Source organism: Anarhichas minor, unplaced genomic scaffold, assembly GCF_050575085.1.
Source record: "Anarhichas minor isolate MPS153535 unplaced genomic scaffold, ASM5057508v1 ptg000081l, whole genome shotgun sequence".
Taxonomy (NCBI): domain Eukaryota; kingdom Metazoa; phylum Chordata; class Actinopteri; order Perciformes; family Anarhichadidae; genus Anarhichas; species Anarhichas minor.
Genome location: NW_027466527.1, coordinates 850,672 through 870,000, shown reverse-complemented (window position 1 = coordinate 870,000; position 19,329 = coordinate 850,672). Strand labels below are relative to the sequence as shown.

At 43.9% G+C, this 19,329-nt stretch overlaps 1 protein-coding gene and 1 long non-coding RNA gene across 3 annotated transcripts in view; one reads left to right on the top strand and one right to left on the bottom strand.

Annotated features, from left to right (window-relative positions):
• The window catches only part of nhsa (Nance-Horan syndrome a (congenital cataracts and dental anomalies)), a 52,978-nt gene that overhangs the window by 27,038 nt on the left and 6,611 nt on the right, over positions 1-19,329 (top strand). The window contains exons 2-5 of the mRNA XM_076081544.1: positions 13,862-14,014; positions 14,958-15,082; positions 16,185-16,247; positions 17,464-17,656. Of these exons, the coding sequence (XP_075937659.1) occupies positions 13,862-14,014; positions 14,958-15,082; positions 16,185-16,247; positions 17,464-17,656 (534 nt within the window). The remainder of the gene's footprint in view (positions 1-13,861; positions 14,015-14,957; positions 15,083-16,184; positions 16,248-17,463; positions 17,657-19,329) is intronic.
• LOC142938271 (uncharacterized) lies at positions 13,035-19,321 on the bottom strand. Of its 2 annotated transcripts, XR_012949547.1 has the most exons (3): positions 19,190-19,321; positions 13,873-14,004; positions 13,035-13,217 (listed from the first exon to the last, which is right to left on the bottom strand). It is a non-coding gene; the product is annotated as an uncharacterized LOC142938271 (long non-coding RNA). The 2 variants fall into 2 exon arrangements; XR_012949546.1 differs by lacking the exon at positions 19,190-19,321 and having other exon boundaries at positions 13,873-16,245.

The following is a 19,329-nucleotide window of genomic DNA, read 5'->3' as shown; positions in this document are numbered from 1 at the left end:
AAAGAGCCTCAGATCATAGAGAGAGGGGGGGGGGGGGGGCATGCGGATCATAAACAGGAGTCCTGACGCCCACCTTTTGATGTGCACGTCCACTGATCCATGAAGAATCCTGCATGAGGAGGAATCTCTCTAAAACGCTGCTCCTCATACACAGCTACTCAAACTCATACACATTTCATTCACACACACACAATGTCCAGTGACATGTGGTCATCTCCATTGTGATGTGTGTTAGTCACGCTGTAGTGCTGTAATGCGTGGAGGAACTAGCAGTAGCCAGATTTGCACATTATAAAAAAAAAAATCTGCCAAAAAGAAAATGCGAATAAGTGTTTGTGTCCATCCACGAAGGTTGTGTGAATATTAGGATCTGGTTCAGCGAAATAAGCAGTAAGCGTCAATTCTCCTGGAAATGTGTGTTGAAGCTGCATTCTCTCTAGTGACCACCAGGGGGCGACTCCTCTGGTTGTATAGAAGTCTATGAGAAAATGACTCTACTTCTCTCTTGATTTATTACCTCAGTAAACATTGTAAACATGAGTTTATGGTCTCAATCTCTAGTTTCAAGTCTTCTTCAATACAGCATGATGTTCATTTAGTACATTATGGTCCATTTAGAGTCAAACAGACCATAAAGCAGGGGATGCTTTAGGGCGGGGCTTACTGTGATTGACAGGTCTCTACCACAGAGTTGTCCGTGTTTTCGTCTCAGAACTTTAACTCTTTCAGTGTGTTTTCTCATCATGAAAGTTAAATGGAACATTTTGGCTCCACCCTCTTGTGTCACTTCTGATTGCAAAAAAAACAAGATGGCGACGGCCGAAATGCCGAACTCAAGGTTTCTAAACATCAGTTAACAAACCAAATGGTATTATTGTGTATTGACTATTGCAATTAACACATGAGAAGATATCATGAACTGTTTATTTCTGGGCATATTCTACTCTCTGTCTTAGAGAAGCAACTGAGACCATAGCAGCCCACACCTGGTTATTAAGAGACGCTCGTCATATTCGTTGACGTGACTAACCTTCAAATGTCTGACGAGGTCCGTGGTGTTGACATTTTTTGCTTGCGTTCCTCTTTGAGTATTGTCTTTCTCAGACACCCGGTAGAGCGACGCATTTAGAAATTGTCTTCGTGAGCACCGATCAAACTATTTAGAGCGAATATTGTCCGTGAACAACGAGCTGGTGGAGACCAAAACAGAGCTAAAAGAGGAGTCGGTAATCGGATGAATGCTAATGCTGCTCCATGTTTGCTTAATGTTGCTACCATGTTAGCAGTACCTACTGTATACGCTGATGATAATGTTGGTGTTTTTCTTTATGAAGGCAGAGGTCGCGTTAACCGAATATTTTTCTGTCGATTTTAACAACGTCGGAAAGATCTGAAGGCCATTGTAGTGTGTTGATCTGTTCATATTTCCCCTTATGAATAAACAATCTATGATCTTGTTTGGCGTTGCCGCCGTGTGGGCCGCTGTCTCAGTCCAAAATTCAAAAGAAATGTAAAAAAAACAATTAGTAAAGTGTCAGCGGACCGTGAAGAGATATTTGCTGAATTTAAACAAAAGATGTATTGGATTATAATCACACACTCCACCTTTAAATAGCATATGTCTTATTATGACGGCTTGTGATGGATTAAGACAGAGCTGTTACAACGAGAAGGTCCAACGCAGCCATTGGTTGAAGGGTTGTTCTGCTGCTGTGAAGTGGCCTAAAAAGAAGCTTCTTTAAAGCAGCGAATGTCTTCACTTGAACTCCACGTGATCAACCATCGTGGTTTATAATCTGAGACTGACGGAGCGTGAGAAAAGACTTTCCACTGCAGATGAAGGCTCTAGAAACCGAACGCTGCCTGTCACTGAGCGTGAACTCTTTCCCTTTCTTCAGCGTGTTCCTCTAAACCTACATTTGATTAGCTGGAGCTCAGGAACATCTGACTCCAGATGAAACACGACCCCGATGGGAATATCCACCTCTGGAAACTCTATATGCTCGCTCTATAAAGTACAATGCAGCTGCTGGGATCAGGTTCGTTGCCCCGCCGGGAGGCTTCTTGGTGACTTCTGATATTTAGGAAAGGCGAGGCAGCCGGGACGCCAGGGGCCGAGCTTGATTGTGTGGGGATTCAGTTTCCTTGTATATGACGGCGTCGCCCTCAAACACACCGGAGGCCTTAACGGATCCACATCCAGAGTCGCTGCCTCAGCAGCTTCGTGGAAAACGTCCACAGCAGAAACACGTGATCGTAGCCGAGCGTAACGGGAGCTTTTAATGACGGTCGACCGTGTAGCACGTTCAGCCTCTGATACGCATGAGAAGTATTTACCGTCACATGTTCCTCGAGGGGCCGACAGTCGTTTACTTTCTCTTTTCTTCTTCTTTTTTAACTTGAAAACTTCAAATACAATATTTGAAAAACTAAACCATGAAGGAAATACTAGTTGTATCTGTGTGTCACAGCCTGATGTCTCCTCTTCCTCTGAGCCATTGAGCTCCATTAAAAACACGTCAGCCTCCCTGTTGTTATTCTGACTAATCACACATTCAAACACTCACCGGAGCACCAAACGAGGACATTTAGACACGTTGTTGGTCCGTCGATTGAATCAAGTGATTTATATAAAAAGTTCAACCTATTTTTGCACCCGTCTGTAAACACTGACTCGCTTTTGGAGCCTCGAGTGGCTGTTTGAGGAACTGCAGTTTCTGGCGCTTTAGCGTCAGATTGGTTCCTCACGCTTTGGTTCCTTACAAAGTTCTTCTCCAGTTGGTTATTTCAAGCGTTTCATACGTACAAGTACATGAACTTTGACCTCTGCATCAAACCCATAAATACAGAGATAAATGATCAAAACATATGGAACCTGTCTGTATTGTTTTGATTTCTTCTTCTTTTTAATTTCCTGCAGACCAAGCCCAGGAAGTGCCGAGTCTGCATATATACAGTATATAAATAAATATATTTAATTTAATTGACAAAAGAGAATATAGTGTATTCTATCTGGTAATAAGGTGTGTGTGTGTGTTATCAGTGCTTCTGGTATGTTGAAGTGCAGAAGGTCAGGTTGAGGCTCACACACACACCTATATGCTGCAGGAGCTTGTTTGTTCAGCTGCAGAGGAGCTCCTCCTCCTCCTCCTCCTCCTCCTCCTCCTCCTCCTCCTCCTCCGGGGCTTCGATGGCAACATCACAGCAAACAGATGTTGTATTTTTATTTAGATTTTCACTCTTCGGGGGTCGAGACCTCGCCGAGCAGATTTAAGGGCTCGTGTGTTTTTATGACTTGGCTGAAGCTCCCACAGGTGCTTTTCAGGGAGAAAGAGCCCGACTCGCTTGTTGTTATTATTACGGCTCGACTCTTCCAGAAGAGCTTCATTTCTTTGGTGACGCTGCGACTGCGTAAATACTGAGAGGAAATATCCTGAAGAGTTTCCACTGAGAGGACGAGCGATAGCTTATCTTCTCCCACTAACACTCTGCTTCAGTGATCTCTGGATGCAGCGTGGAGCTCGGCGTTGCTGCTGATCTCATGTAGATATGAAAGTGAAGTTTTGAGGATTTGTAAAGTTGGTTTTCGGCCCCCTGACTGCAATCTGCTGAGAAGAAACTAGATCCATGTGATGGAGTTTGGCCTCCATTAGAAACAGCTTGAGTCCCTCCACCTCCTCTGCTGCTCGCCGGTGGTCTGAAGTCTGCAGAGCACACACCCAGAGCTGTGAGCTGTGAGCTGTGAGCTGTGAGCTGTGAGCTGTGAGGTTTTGATTTTCACTGTAATATAAACGTCCTGCGTCTCCATAGAAACAGAACCATCATGACTTTAATAACACAGTTATGATGTCATCAATCATTAAGAAAGAAAAAACACAAGTTGAATTTGAAATGAGAACGTGAAGAATATAATGTTGGTTAAATATCACAATTTTAAATTTCGTTTTTGTTTCTTTTTCTGATGGAAGCGCTTGTCACACATGATGTGTTCAAGGACCGTCGTGTTTCACAGCTTCTAGCTGATAAACGATGTAGATTCCCGCCGGTGGGTTTTGGGGTTCAGAGGGTTAATGATTGGTTAAAAACATGGCGGCTAGAGCAGAAAAGAAAAGTCTGCAGAGTGGTTGGTAGTGCAGTAAATGACGGCGTCGGGCTCATGAGTCAGTGTCCTGTCAGTGTATCTCATATTCTCTGGTGACCGTTGAGCTCTGCAGGTCTGATGAAGTGCTGTAGCCTGTTTCCTGATGGGTGCTTTGGTTGGAGTGGTCTGTTTTCTCACGTCACTCAAAGTGGACTTCCACACTGATCTGTAGCTGATTTCATTTCCATCAGTCTGTCGGACGGAGTGCAGACACTGACGTGTGTTTCCCTCCGTTAGACGAAGCCTCTGGAGGCCGAGGAGGCTTCTGACCTGAACAGCATTAACGTCCCGTCTGAGTTCAGCAACAGTAACGAGGCACAAATGAACAGAACACCATGTTTTTACTCGCCGCTCTTTGTTAAAGCAGCTGGAAAACAACTTCAGTTTACGTCCACAGCAGAACATCACTTTGCTCCCGTGCTGGTTCTCCTGTCTGTTCCTATGAACTCATCTACTGCAGTAGAACCCTGACTGTGGAGGAGAACCTCACACACACACACGTCACATGACCCTTTCAGGTCAGTGCTCTCTGAGATGTTTGGTGAATAATGTTTCTCTCGTCTCACAGAGAGAGAGAGAGAGAGAGAGAGAGAGATAGAGAGAGAGAGATAGAGAGAGAGAGACAGAGAGAGAGAGACAGAGAGAGAGAGAGAGAGACAGAGAGAGAGAGAGAGAGAGAGAGAGAGACAGAGAGAGAGAGAGAGAGAGAGACAGAGAGAGAGAGAGAGAGAGACAGAGAGAGAGAGAGAGAGAGAGACAGAGACAGAGAGAGAGAGAGAGAGGAGGATTGGCCTACATTCTCGTGGGCTCAGACTTGCGTAAATCTGTCGCCACACAACCCAAAACCGAGCGTCATTGATGTCGTGTCGTTTTGGCTGCACCCACTAATTTGACATCATGACATAACAACGGGACCCGTCATTACCGAAACGCTGCAGCTCGGCGGTGGGAACACGGAGTCAGGACGTAAGAGAAACACAGCTGAGGATCTTTAGAGGAGCAGAGTTCATCTAGAAGTGAAAGCTGCTCTTCAGCTGCAGCTTTACGGCCACAAAGAGAGTTTCAGAGCTTCTTCCAGCTCCACGGCGTCCGTCCCTCGCAGCTTAATAACCGCTCATGAAGCTCTTCCACCAGAGGAACCGTTCAGGAGTCAGGAGCACTTTCTTCATTTTACCCTCGAGGGGAAGATGTTTGGTTTCTCTCACAGGATCAGAGAGAAGAGCAGCAGTGAAGCGGAATTGTTCCTCATGTAATAAGAAACAAACAAACCCTCGTCTCTAATGAAAGCAATAAAAAACACAGAATTAAATCATAACAAGATGTTTTTCTGCAATCAATTAATAATGTTTTCTTTCTGTTGCATGTCCTCCCCTCACTGCTGCTCATGATCAACAGTACACATTTATATCTGTCTCTGAGTATAAACATTTTATTTCTTTATTGTTTGTACGTTGGTGCTGTTCAGACACACGTGTGCAGACTCTCACGGTTCACAGCTGATGAGCTCTCTCGTCTCCGGCACATGTGCCCGTTTCCACGGAGGTGAATTTAAAGCGACGCGTCCTTTTATTTAACGTGAGCTGCCGGCGTTGAGTCGCTGTGAGTCGCTCGACTCAGACGCTCCAGTTTAAAGACACTTTCACAGCAGAAAAGTTAGCAAGATTTAAACATCGAAACTTCACTGTTACATCATCAAAATGTCTGGTTGTTGCATGTTCGTTTGTCAGAATCGATACTCAAACAGCGGACTTAAGTTCTACAGAATTAAGTTCTAAGTATTTAACGATCTTTTTCTAAACTTAACGAAGTTGTTTCCTGTGAAGACAGAAGTTTATTTTTGAAAGGACTGTTTGCACAGCGAGCGTAAAATGACACGTTTTGCTGAACTTTTGTAGGAAAACGCAGTAAAAAGAAGTCATTGTGAGTTATCCTGCGTTGTGCGAGGACACGTTGGCCAGTTACACAGCAGGTCAACGCTTCAGCAGAATCATGTCCGACAGTTTAGGACAGTTTATCTTACGAGTCAAAAAACGTTCTTTTTCTTCTTCGTGGACGTTTTTTGTGTTCGGGGGTCAGTTGGGTGTTTTGGTGGAAACCAGCAGGAGCTCCTGCTGGTTTCCACTCGCTGCGTATCCATCCTTCCTGCCAGCTACCGGCTCATGTTGGTTTACTCCTCTGAGCTGGATGATGTGTGAATGACGCACACACGCACACGCACACACACACGCACGCACACACACGCACGCACGCACACACGCACGCACGCACGCACACACACACACACACCTCTGGCCTCATGAACCTCAGTCTGACCATATTTGCCAGTTAAACAGAGGTTTCCATTGCAGTCATGCCGGTGCAAGTTTCTGCCCTCGTTGTCTCTTTTTCCCAAACCACACCTTCCCCCGTGTCTGCTCTCTGCCCCCCCCCCCTCCTCCCTCGTTGTGCTCAGACATTTACCTGCACACACACACACACCTCCGTTGCTCCGCTTGTGACCTGAGACCAGAGTGCCGTGCAGACCGCTGACCTCTGACCCCGTCGGCCTGTCACACACACACACACACACACTGAACTACAAGCTGGAGAATGAACAGCTGCTGCTGTCCACTGATTGTTTGATCCACAGACTGCTCAGTCAGCGTGTTATTGATGTCTTTGTCTCGTCTCTGCGATAAAAACACTATTTACATTATGATTATACAAAAAAGAAGAATTCATTTTTAGATGTGAGTAAATATTTATCAGTCAAATCAAATAGTTTATATTCAACCTTAGTTTCTTTATAACACATTTAATACTTGACTTGTTTCTCTACAGGGTTTGTATGAAGGTGATGAAGTAGTTTATGAACATGAGATATGAGTTTACAGATAATTATAATCCCTCCTCTGTAGTGGAGGTTTATAAACCTACAGTCTGTGTTCATACCTCTGAGTTACACTCGTCCTCTGGTGGTTCAGCTCTAGAGTATAAACGTCTCTGTTTACGCTGCGCTGAGATTTAAACCTTCTCCGTTTGTTTCTGTGTCTCTCAGAGACGTCTCGTCTCATCCACGCCGTCTAAACCATCTTAAATATTCAGCTGTGACATTGTTATACAACACTAAGCTCCACTTTCTGTTCTCTCCTCCGTCCAACTGTCACTCACGTTTCCAACGCCGTCTTCCGGCAACACGTCACATGACACCACAAGAAACTGTCGAGTTCTTTCCATCATGTTGTCTCACACGTATAGTTACAACAAGCAGCTCTTTTATGGACGTTGGCGGTGAGGAGTTGTTTATCGTCAGTACTGGAGCGCTTTAAAACACCGATGTCTCTATCCGTCACTCAGACACAGAAACATGGACAACATGGACATGGACAATCCATGTTGTCCAGAAACATGGACAACATGGACAAACATGGACAAACATGGACAAACATGGAAACATGGACATGGCTGTGTTTCCATGGCTCACAGCCATAGAAACACAGGCTGTGAGCGGCTCAGTGAAGAGAGCCGGTCTGAGCCCATGAAAGATGAATCTCTGACGCTGTTCTTTGTCTGCTTTTTCTTGGCTTTGTCAGCGTGGAAACGTTAAATTCTCTCTTCCTGTCTGGACACTTTTGTCTCACCTTTCCTTTTATGAAAGCAGCCGTATTCCAGTAAACTCACGTGATCTTCCTCCTCCTCCTCCTCCTCCTCCTCCTGGTTAACTCTTCCCTTCCTTTGAAACCAGGAGCTCTTTTTCCGTCTTTTTCTTTTACCCGCCTTCTTTTAAGGCGAGACGAGAGCACAGAGTGAACAAAAGCAGGAGGTCAGAGGTCACACATTTTCACTTGTGAGACTAATAGGCCAGGTGTACCTGGAGGGTACGGGAACCAGAGAGGGACACACCCCTTCCTGTGTGTGTGTGTGTGTGAGAGCATGTGTGTGTGTGTGTGTGTGTGTGTGTGTGTGTGTGTGTGTGTGTGAGCATGTGTGTGTGAGCATGTGTGTGTGTGTGTGTGTGTGGGTGTGTGTGTGTGTGTGTGTGAGAGAGCGTGTGTGTGTGTGTGTGTGTGTGTGTGTGTGTGTGTGTGTGAGCATGTGTGTGTGTGTGTGTGTGTGTGTGTGTGTGTGAGCATGTGTGTGTGTGTGTGTGTGTGTGTGTGAGCATGTGTGTGTGTGTGTGTGTGTGTGTGTGTGTGTGTGTGTGTGTGAGCATGTGTGTGTGTGTGTGTGTGTGTGTGTGTGTGTGTGTGTGTGTGTGAGCATGTGTGTGTGTGTGTGTGTGTGTGTGTGTGAGCACTTCAAAGGTCTGGAGAGAGCAGGACTGGCTGGGCCCAGCAGGACTCAGTGATGAGATGTGAGACTGTGAAATGAAGCCGGTGCTGATTTAAGGGGCAGAGGAATGTTCAGTGTTCTTAGGAGGATAATCTGTTTCTATTTCTTTTTTACGGTTATTTGTCCAAAAGTCACCACAATGAGAAAAAAAAACAAATGGCGTCGGACGCTTTCTGGCTCTGAGTTTAGGTTTTTTCAGCGTGATGCGTTCAGGGTGATCCTGCAAAAAGAGTATCTGAAGAGCTCCGTGGAGCTGAAGCATTCAGGGACGATTGAACGAGCGCTTTGACGTCATACATTTGATTTATCACAGATGTAGAATAATAACCGTTAATGCAGCTTTAATGTGTTGTGGATCAGCAGCCAGTGGATTTATGTCACGTTTCTTTCCTCCAGACGTTCCCACGTGTTACTTCATGAACTCTTTTAGTTTTACTGTGAACGTAAATCAGTTGTGACTCGCTGCTCGTTACTGCGCCATTAAACGCACCACACTGTTAATGTTCACGGGACATGTTTGTGAGCATGTCGCACGTTTTAAACCGTCGCTGAACACAAACTCTGTTTCTACAGGAACACGAGCCGCTCTGACGTATTCAAAGCCGTCGGACTCTGTAGTGCTGAATGTGAAACAGCTGATCTTCAGTGTCCTCGTGGTTTCACATATTATCCCAAAATAATTAGTTCAGGAAGTGGATCGGAGGTTTTTCTTGCAGAATGTGTCACAAAGGGGAAGATTAGAGGTTCAAGTCCTTCGTGAACCTGAACCTCTAAACCCGGCGGCGGGATTGAAAAGCATGTTTTCTTTAACGATGCCCCCCCCACCTCAGCAGGATGTCTTGTGTGAGCTTGTGTCGTGACCTCGAGCCAGGGAACACTTCAGAGCTCTGCAATGAACAAACAAAGAGCACACCTGTTCACCTGTTCACCCGTTCACCTTCCTGCTGCGGTGATGTCATCCTCTCACCGACGTGTCTCTGTGTCGACTTTAAGAACGAGACTTCAAAATGTCATAAAAGAATATAAATAGAATCGTTTCTCAGCCAGATCATGAAATGACTGCTGCTGAGGGACGGCTTTTCAAAAAGTATAATATATATATATAAGGAGTCACTTGGTGATCTTTGGAGGCTTCCAGCTTCTTTCCTCTGTGACGGTGAACTGAATATCTGTGAGATGTCATCTTCAACATTTAGAGACAAAAACAAATCAAGAAAATAACTGAGAGATTAATCAACGATGAAAATAATCTTTAGTTTCAGCCGTGAGATCAAAAGTTCTGAAGAAAAACCTCGAGGAGCCAAAAGTTCACATTTCTGTTCCCTCGATGTTGAAAGAATCATAATCTTTGGATTTTTAATCATTAGTGTTTAATAACTCACTAACTCTCTAAGAGGTACGAGGACGACCCGGAGCAGTCGATGAGAGTTCTAGTAGCGATGACATCCTCAGGATACCGTCTCTAAAGACGCACTCATAGAATAATAATATGCTGTTAGAGTGGTCCTCGTCCTGAGGAGAGGAGGGTCCTCAGAGGGGGTCCTGGTCCTCTAACATTCCTCTGGACCCTCTCTGATCCTCCGTGGTGGGTTCACTGGTCCTCGTTGTTTCAGCGGTTTGGATTAACGCTCCTCTCTGCTGCAGACCATAAACAGATTAGTGGTAGTGGCCATCTGTACCATGGGGGGGGGGGGGGGGGGGGGGCAGATGCTCTGAGGTCAGTGTGGCAGGAGGGACGTCTGCGCTGTCTCCGGTGAAAGTGCTAATAAAGTTATTTTAGAGCCTGCAGAGACACGTTAACTAGTCTGGTTGATGAACTCGCTGCTTTGTTTTAGTCCGTCGTCTCTTTTATGAATATTGTTGAACTTTCTGTTGTTTGTGTTTTTAAGTGAGCTTGTGTGGAACTTCACATTTTTCTTCCCCCGTTCTAGAAAGAAGAACTTGATTTCTTAAATATTGACGGAGTCCTCGTGGAGCTCTCCTGTGTTCCTTCACCACCGTGTGACCTCGTGACCTCGTGACTCACATCTGCTGCCGTGTTCTCACAGGCCGACGGCAAAATTGCAGGTGTGAGAGCGAGAAGGAGGCTCGGCTCCTGTCTGGGCCGGAGCTCGGTGAAATTACAAGGCAGAGGGAGTCTGAGGGTGCAGCTTTCATCCTCCTCCTCCTCCTCCTCCTCCTCAGGCCTGAGGAGGAGGAGGAGGAGGAGGAGAGATTGATGAGTCGTGTCAGATATTATAATACTTGATCTCACCTTCTCGGGGAAGTTCACAGGGTGATTCTTAGTGGAAATAAATGAGAAAGAAATAATCTTTTTAGCATAAATCCAGTGAAGTGTCGGACTCGTTCTACTTTATTCTTGTTTCTCTTCTCACCTGAGGCCGTGTGGCTCATTTGGTTCGGTGTCGCTTGTGAAAGAAACTGTTTTCTTTGGCTTTATTTGGGGTAACAGCTGACCGTGGACCCCACTACGGGGCTTCTTCATGCCTCATTACATGCATCAGCTGGAGCGAGACGTCGGCGTGACGCTGTGTCTTTAAAGCCAATCAGCGTTGAGATTCTCCTCCTGTCAGCTCTGACGATAATATAAATAATAATATAATAATATAATATCAGAGCTCTATAATACCTCATATTATACATCACTATGTGTATGAATATATGTGTATAAGCCATGTGGTGCAAACAATAACTACGCTGCCGTATTTACGCCGATGTGACGTTATGTTGAGTGTTGATGGAGCTGCTACAGTGTTAGCTTAGCATAGCACCGATCCATCAGAACTACATTCAGAAAACAAGCATTTTAAAAGTTGTTTGTTTGTCGTCTTGTAGAGAAAACTAACGAAACATGAATTCAGACTTTTTACAAATCAGCATCATTATGTCGTTATTTCAGCATCATTTTTATTAGTTTATTGCATTTAAATCACAGCTAAATGTGTTTATTCTGGGTTCATACAGCTGCAGGAAACAGCTGACGTGTGTCTCGTTAGACAGTGAATACAGTGTCTGGTGATGCTATAAACTTATAAAAGCAGCCATGTTGGTTATTTTGCTTTGTGTTTGTTGTGAACGTTGTTGAGTCACAGATTCTATTGGTGCAGAAACAGGAGAAAGTGAAGTGTAGTCTGGCTCACAGTGTGTGTGTGTGTGTGTGTGTGTGTGTGTGTGTGTGTGTGTGTGTGTGCGCGTGATTGTTGTCAGATGGTCTTTAGTGTGCTGCTGTTAACAGGAGGGCCAACAGTTCATCTCCCAGCAGGGAGGACGAGCAGCAGCTCTGTGTTTACAGAGGTCCTCTCTGTGACACACATGGAGACGCATCACAGGAAACACATGAAGAGTTAAATCACTGAGTCGTAGCTGTCGCACACACTTCACTCATAAAAACTCTTTTTACTGAGACGCTCAGTTAGTTTAGAAGCTTTGGAAACTTAGAAATCTCCATGTGAGTAAATATTTATCAGTCAAATCAAATAGTTTATATTCAACCTTTGTTTCTTTATAACACATTTAATACTTGACTTGTTTCTTCACAGGGTTTCTATGAAGGTGATGGAGTAGTTCATGAATCTGAGATATGAGTTTATAGATGATTATAACTCCTCCTCTCTAGTGGAGCTTAGTTTATGGAGTTTCAGGTTTCACTCGTCGTGTGAACAGGAAGCAGGTTGTCTGCTGGTCGGTTGCTCAGAGTATTATTGTACTTCCTGTAATAAAAAGTATTGTTTGATAATTAAGATCTTTTGTGTTTCCCACAAATCAAAGTTTTAACAGATTAAAACACGTCTTTCACTGTGACCCAAACAGGAAGTGAAGGTCTTTGTCTGCGTCATCGTTTTTAAACTCTGCTCGTCCAGACTAAAATTATATTATATTGATATTTCAAAATAAAATGCTATCAGTGGAGTTTACTAACGTCTGCGTTTTAACGGTAGAGCGGACGATAGACGTATTTTAGCAAACGTTACCCGTTTAAAACAAAAACAGAGTTGTTTGGATTTAACATAATAAAGTCTTCATCATGTGACCGTCCTGTTATTCATTCATTCATTTATTAATCTAAAAGATCAATGTGTGACGCTGTGAGCAGAGATTCTGATCTTAATGGTTTCACCTTTACTTCCAGTTAACAGTGTGTGTGTGTGTGTGTGTGTGTGTGCGTGTGTGTGTGTGTGTGTGTGTGTGTGTGTGCGTGTGTGTGTGTGTGTGTGTGTGAGGCAGAGACAAAGGAAGAGTTGTTTTTGTAGTTTCTGGGGGAGGTGTTTAATTACTCAACGTACAGGTGATGACTGATTCTTTACTCTGTTTATCTTATTTATTGCACATTCAGAGAATGAAACATCTTATTTGATCTGATTCTTCCTGAAAACATAAACGTTTAGAATTAGATTAAATTAGATGTTCTGTTACTTAACAACACTTCTTACAGTGTAAATATTTATGGAATTCACACTGAAGCTTACGAGTGTTTATGAGTCTCCGTGGAGCTCTGAGCTGATTCATGACTCATTAACTCCACCAAGTCTTTCTCAGTGTAACGTGAGCAGCTTCTCAGTAACCTGAGGGGGGGGGGGGGGGGTCCGCCCTGGTCAATGTTCAGAGGATGAAGGTCTCAGCGTCGGGTTGCATTAATCCCTGTTGTCTGGCTGCAGGTGATAGCGCTGCTTCAGTAAACAGGCTATTGTCCTGATTTTGGTTCTCAGGAATCTCCTTCGTCTCCACACGAGATCGTTTATCAGGAAAGACATGGAAGGGTCGTCTTCTGTCAGACGAGAGGAAATAAAACATTTATTTTATACTTTGTCTGTTTACGTCTGTAGATTTCTACAAATTCACCAAAAGTTACCATCACATAACGCCTCATTTGCATATTTAAACATAACATTTCAGAACACTTGTAATACAATAAATACTGCTCTTAATGTGAGTGATGAAGTGGTGAAGTTTCATGGTGATATCTGTGAGTTCATGTGTTCACCTGTAGAGTCTCTAAATGTCTGTAATGTAACTAAACGTCTCTTTAAAGGACGTTTCCTCTCAATGAGTTTGTTCTCAGACTCTGATGATAAATCTCCACTTCAGCAGCTCTTACATTCACCAAACTTCACTCGTTCATTCCTCTCTGTGTGCTGAAGGTTCACACATCACTCACACACTCATTTATACATTTATTAATACAACATGGTGATAATGGATGTTTTTATGTCTGTTGACAGTATTTTCTGGTTTATGGAGTGATATAAAGAGATATCATGAATGAATGTAAACAACATGAAACAAGAATCATGAACCTGCTTTTACTAATGTTCACATTTATGTTCTGGAAATGGATGAAAATGAGCACATATTTAATAAGAAACTGCCTCATTTGCATATTTAAACATAACATCCCCCCCCCCCTCACAGCGGTGTCTAACCTGGACGTGGAGAGTAAGCTGACGACATATTTCCGATCCCCGTGGCTCCAGCAGAGGAACATCTTACGACCCTCCACTCGACCAGCATGTGTCGTAGACCTCCACAGGCAGGCCAGCCTCAGCCTGTGGGCCCTGCACCGAGGTGAGCCCCCCCCCCCCCCCACACACACACACACACACACACACACACAACACACCAACAACAACAATGATTGTGTTTTTTACTTTACTTTAAAAGAAACGGACACCTCTGGGATTCTTGCTTCCCACCATAAAGGTCTGTTATTGTGGTGAAGTTGTGACCTCTAGTGGAGAAGTGACGCTACTGCACTGAGCAGCAGAGACAGAATCAGATGACATCATCGAAACATGCTTCTTTATCCAAAACAGCTGCAGTCAGTCCTATTGTTGTGAAGCTCTTTGGTTTGTGTGATTGTTGTTGATTTAACTTAAAGGAATTTAATTGGTCAAATTATCAGAAACACATTAAAGAGACAGTACTGATGTTCTGTAGTGTGTGTGTGAGGTTCTCCTCCACAGTCAGGGTTCTACTACAGTAGATGAGTTGATAGAAACAGACAGGAGAACCAGCACGGGAGCAAAGTGATGTTCTGCTGTGGACGTATGTTAGACTCTAACAGAATGTCTCTCAGTTGAAGTGAAGCTATATTCAGAATGTCTTCACCTCTTCACCTTGCTGTCAGACAGACCTTTCTGAGGGGAACTCAAGCTGTTATCTATGATCTCTACAAACACACCAGACTCCATTCACTCAAACACTGATTCTACCTCTCAGGACACAGGAGCTGCTGCTCTCCTGCTGCCTCCATCTGTTGCTGAGGTTGTGTTGTTGAGACTTCAGTGTTTTAAAGGGTTAATTCAGATTCACTGCTTTAGTGATGGAGTCTGGTGTCTTTGAAGAACACATACTGTGTTGTATTGTTCTGTGTCCATCTCTTCACTCCTGCTCTGGGTTCCTCCGCTCTGCGTTGAAAGAGGTTCTCCGTGTGGATGTTCTTTGGAGACAGACGGTCCTTTAAGTGGACGTAGGAGACGTTTTGTTTTTGACATGGTTCTTGTTTCAGATCACCAGAGGAGACGATCGGGCAGCAGAGAGCGGAGAGTAACCATCTCCACCTCAGCGGAGCCTCCGATGCCCGAGTACCCCCCCACACCCATCGGCCAGCAACCGAGAGGAACCAATCAGACGGTGAGACAACTCGCGTTATAGTTAATCTGTTAAGAAGTCAGGGAACCAATCAATACCTGGAAAAGGTCGACAGGTCACTTTGAACTGTCAGTTTGTTATTATATCAATATTTCCCAAACATGTTATTGAATTTACATTTTATTTACTACTTTTATTAATTATCTTTTTGGTTTGAGTATATTCACTCTTGTTTTTTCTTCCTTAATCTTTACCATTTTTTGTCCTTTATTTGGTATCAAAACAAATATATATAAATATATGAAATAATATCTGAAATATTATTTCATCTATTTATATGAAATAATATTATAGATATATTATATTTGAGATAAAAGTGAACAGATAAATAAACTAATTTAAACGAATGAATGCCGTTGCAGGGGAATATAAATGTTCCTCACTAGTTTCCTCAAATTTAATTTCATATTTCAAAGACTTCCTGAATGACGTCATAGCTCTAGATATGACGTCTTGCTCTGGACATGATGTCTGCTGGTTTAAAGTGGCTGTGAGGAGCTTTCTCTAAAGGGACTCTGGTGCACCGAAACAATACCGCTTTCGTCCACAGGGGCCGCCAGAATCAACACTAAGTGAAAGTTCCTCACAGCAGCTTTTCCAGCAGCTACGCTCAGTATTTCAGAAAGCGTATTTTGTTTTGATATTTGTGGCAGTTGAAGGTGGAAAGCATTAAGAGGAGACGTTGAGCTTGAAATCCTCCGTTTAATCCTTTATATCGTCTCAAATATTCGTTTTTCAAGTTTTTTTGTATGATTATTTTTAATGCAAACATTACATTAGTCATTTTCTTTTTAAATGTCATTTTGAAGTAAAATTGCACATTTTTCTGTCCTCCAAGCAGCCGGAGAGGCTTGTTAGAGATGCATCGACACAGTTAGCACAAACACAGGTAACGTGACGCGTTTCTGTGTCCAGCCCCCAATTTATCATGTTTCATCACCGCCAGAGTAAATGTTGCATAAATCATCTCAGATAAGTTCACCCCGGTGTTATTGTCTCTTCTCTTTTGTCCATGTGTCTGTTTATGTTAAATATCTCCATGTTCATTCGGTTTTTGTTGTTTTGTTTATTCCCTGGACTTCAGTTTGAATCCACCCGCTCCTCCTCCACTACCGAATGTTGCCGCTTCTCTCCCTGGAGCAGAAAGGTAGTGGTCCCTCCCTCCCTCCCTCCCTCCCTCCTTCCTCCCCCCCTCCCTCCTCCCTTCCTCCCTTCCTCCCTTCCTCCCTCTCACACTTTATGAACCCCTCCTTCTTTGTTTGACTCCTCACTAATTTGCATAAACAGGTCTCTTTTGAAATGCATGCTCCTCTCAGAAAACGGGAGGTTCACGTGAAACTGAATCACGTTACGTCACGTGAAGCTCCGGGTGTGTGTGTGTGTGTGTGTGTGCGTGTGTGCGTGAGGGCCACAGCAGCCAAGAGGTCTAATGATAGGGGATCGACTTCCAGGAGCTTGCTCCCGTTATTACCCATGATCCCTCTGCGGTTTCCTTGCTTGCACCGATCTCTTAAGAGATCTAAGTTTTTTGTTGATGCCCGCTGTGAAGGCAATCACTGCCACTCGTTTCCTTTCCTTCATCCTTTCTCCGTCTTTCTGCTCTTGAAACAAGTCAGCTGTAAGTGTTTCCTTTTTCCTTTTGCTGTTTGGGAGAAGTTTCCAGGGAAACCAGTTTCTTTTGTGGCCTTTAGTTTTGGTGTCAGGGTCTCATTGGTCTGCTGGGAACAGAGAGCACAAAAGGCTGCAGAGCTGGGTTTTAAATGTGGGGGGGGGGGTGGAGAGGTGGTGGGAACCAGTTCAGCCTGAGAATCACTCCCAGTTTCACATGTGCCTCTCTGTCGGAACCTCAAGGTAAGAGCTGAAGAACAGACTTCATAGACTCATCGGTGGAGGGTTTAGGTCTGATGGAGGATCAGAGGACGTATTTGTCTTTAATGTCGCTTCAGGTGTCACAGGTTTTCGGAGCTCCTCGTCCTCAGAGCAGCATGTTGTGACTGGAAATGTTTGTCTCGTTGTCTCTTTTTCCTCACAGTGAGTATTGATCACGACACGCGCTGGAAAACCTTTTTTATTTGGTCTGAAGCTCGGATGCAGTCGGTGATGGGAACTTTTTTTTTTACGTTCTTTGAATGTGCTTTTCCATTTTCCGTCTCTCTCTCTAAAGCATGCCTTTTATCTTTTTATTTCCAATAACTCCAAAGTGAAACTCAGCTTCTTGAGGAGCTTGTGTATTGATTTGCCTCCTCAGCAGATTAATAAAACATAATTAAAAACACAGATCTTCTCTCTGAAGCTGAGTTTCCTCATGTAACGCCGCCTCACCCTCTAACAAGCTAACCGTGCTAAACATCCATCTGTTGCAGGCTGCGCCCTCTGACCCCGACACCGACGAGGTGGCTCTGGGTCACCGGCCCAAGTTCCCCGTCCCTAACACCCCCACCACCCTGGACAAGCAGACTAACTGGTCCAGAGCGCTGCCGCTTCCCACCCCAGAGGAACGAATGAAAACCAGTTCCCAAGTCATCAACTCCTGTGTCATCCCCATTAATGTGACCGGTAAATCCAAAGCACTCTGTTTTATTCGACCTGTTTACTGTGACGTCTCCGTTAGCTCTTCTGAAAGGAGACAGACCAGTTTAGACATTTTGGGAAATACATTTGCTTCATATTCTGGATGAGAAGATTGGTAGCACTCTCATGTCATGTCTGCTAAATATGAGCCAGGAGATGGTTAGCTTAGCTTAGCATAAGCTTTACACACTACAACTGACAAAAGCAACAAAACGGCCAAGCGTTGCTAGCAACGTTGTCGGCGAGTCACGGTTGAAGTGTTGCTCAAGAGCTCGTTGACATAGTTGTGTTGTTCAACAGCACTAAGAACTGGTGATTTTATTTATGCTAAGCTAAGTTTAGCCTATCGGTTCCTGGCTTTATAATAATAATAATACATTTTATTTATATAGCGCTTTTCATAAAACTCAAAGACACTTTACATTAAAATCATCATATATAAAAGCAATACACTAAAAACATAAAATACACAATAGTGGTCACACATTAAAAGCAGTTTTGAACAGGTGGGTTTTGATTTGAGATTTGAATGTGCAAAGGTCAGTGCAGTCTCGGATGTGTTTGGGGAGAGAGTTCCAGAGGGAGGGGGCAGATATGGAGAAGGCTCTGTCACCCCATGTCCGGGGCTTGGTCCTGAGTGGAAGAGACAGGAGGCATCAGAGGAGCGGAGCTCCTTTAGTTGTGAGTCGTGGTCTGAATCTTCTCATCTAACTGTTGGCAGGAAAATAAATAACCACGTTTTCCCAAAATGCCTAACTATACCTTTTTAAAATGATGACTCTGATTTCAACTGGTTCAGCCCAGTGACCCAAGATCAAGATATAACATGTTAATTAATGAGCTTTAGAGGTGCTGGTCAGAGCCAGGCTAGCTGTTTCCCTCTGTTTCCAGCATTTATGCTAAGCTAAGCTAACCGTCATCTTGCCATTGCTCCATATTAAGAGAGAGGTATCGATCTAACAAGCTAACTCTTAGCAAGAACGCTAACGAGCTTGTTTCCCAAAAAATGTCAAACCATTCTTTTAACATTTCACCCTTAAAATGAGCGTCTGTGTATCAGTTACTGTCCACGTTCATTTAAATCAAATCTCAGGATGCGCAATATTTGTTTCAAGACAAAGTGTGTATTAAGGCTACGGGGCGCTCGGGTTGAGGGTACCCCAAAATCAAATGCGGAAAATAGCATGATTATTAGCCAGTAGTGTGGACACGGCCACTTTTTTTTTTGGATGAAATAGCAACGTGTGGACAACAACATCATATAAGTCACTTATTATAAACTCCAAAGACAACTATAGGCTACTCATATAAGTATAACAATATCGTGGCATAAAAGCACCAAATCCGGGCCAGAAATCGGCGCTATGAGTACAGTAAATCAATGTTTGTACCCTCATGCTAACAGCTACCCAGTCATACAAAGCATGTAATAGCATTAGCACACGTGGCGGAACACGTAACTAACTTCTGTTTTACGATCCGTAGAAGCACTAAACAGTTGTGAGTGATCAAACGTACCTTCATGCTGAACTTCGCCGACAAAAATTGTGGGTATGTGCCCAAGTTTTCTCAAAATATGGATAATAACGTCGCGGAATTTCCGTTCCAAAGCTGTAGTCATTGCTGCCAACTGCATACTGTTGACTTCCGACTTGTTT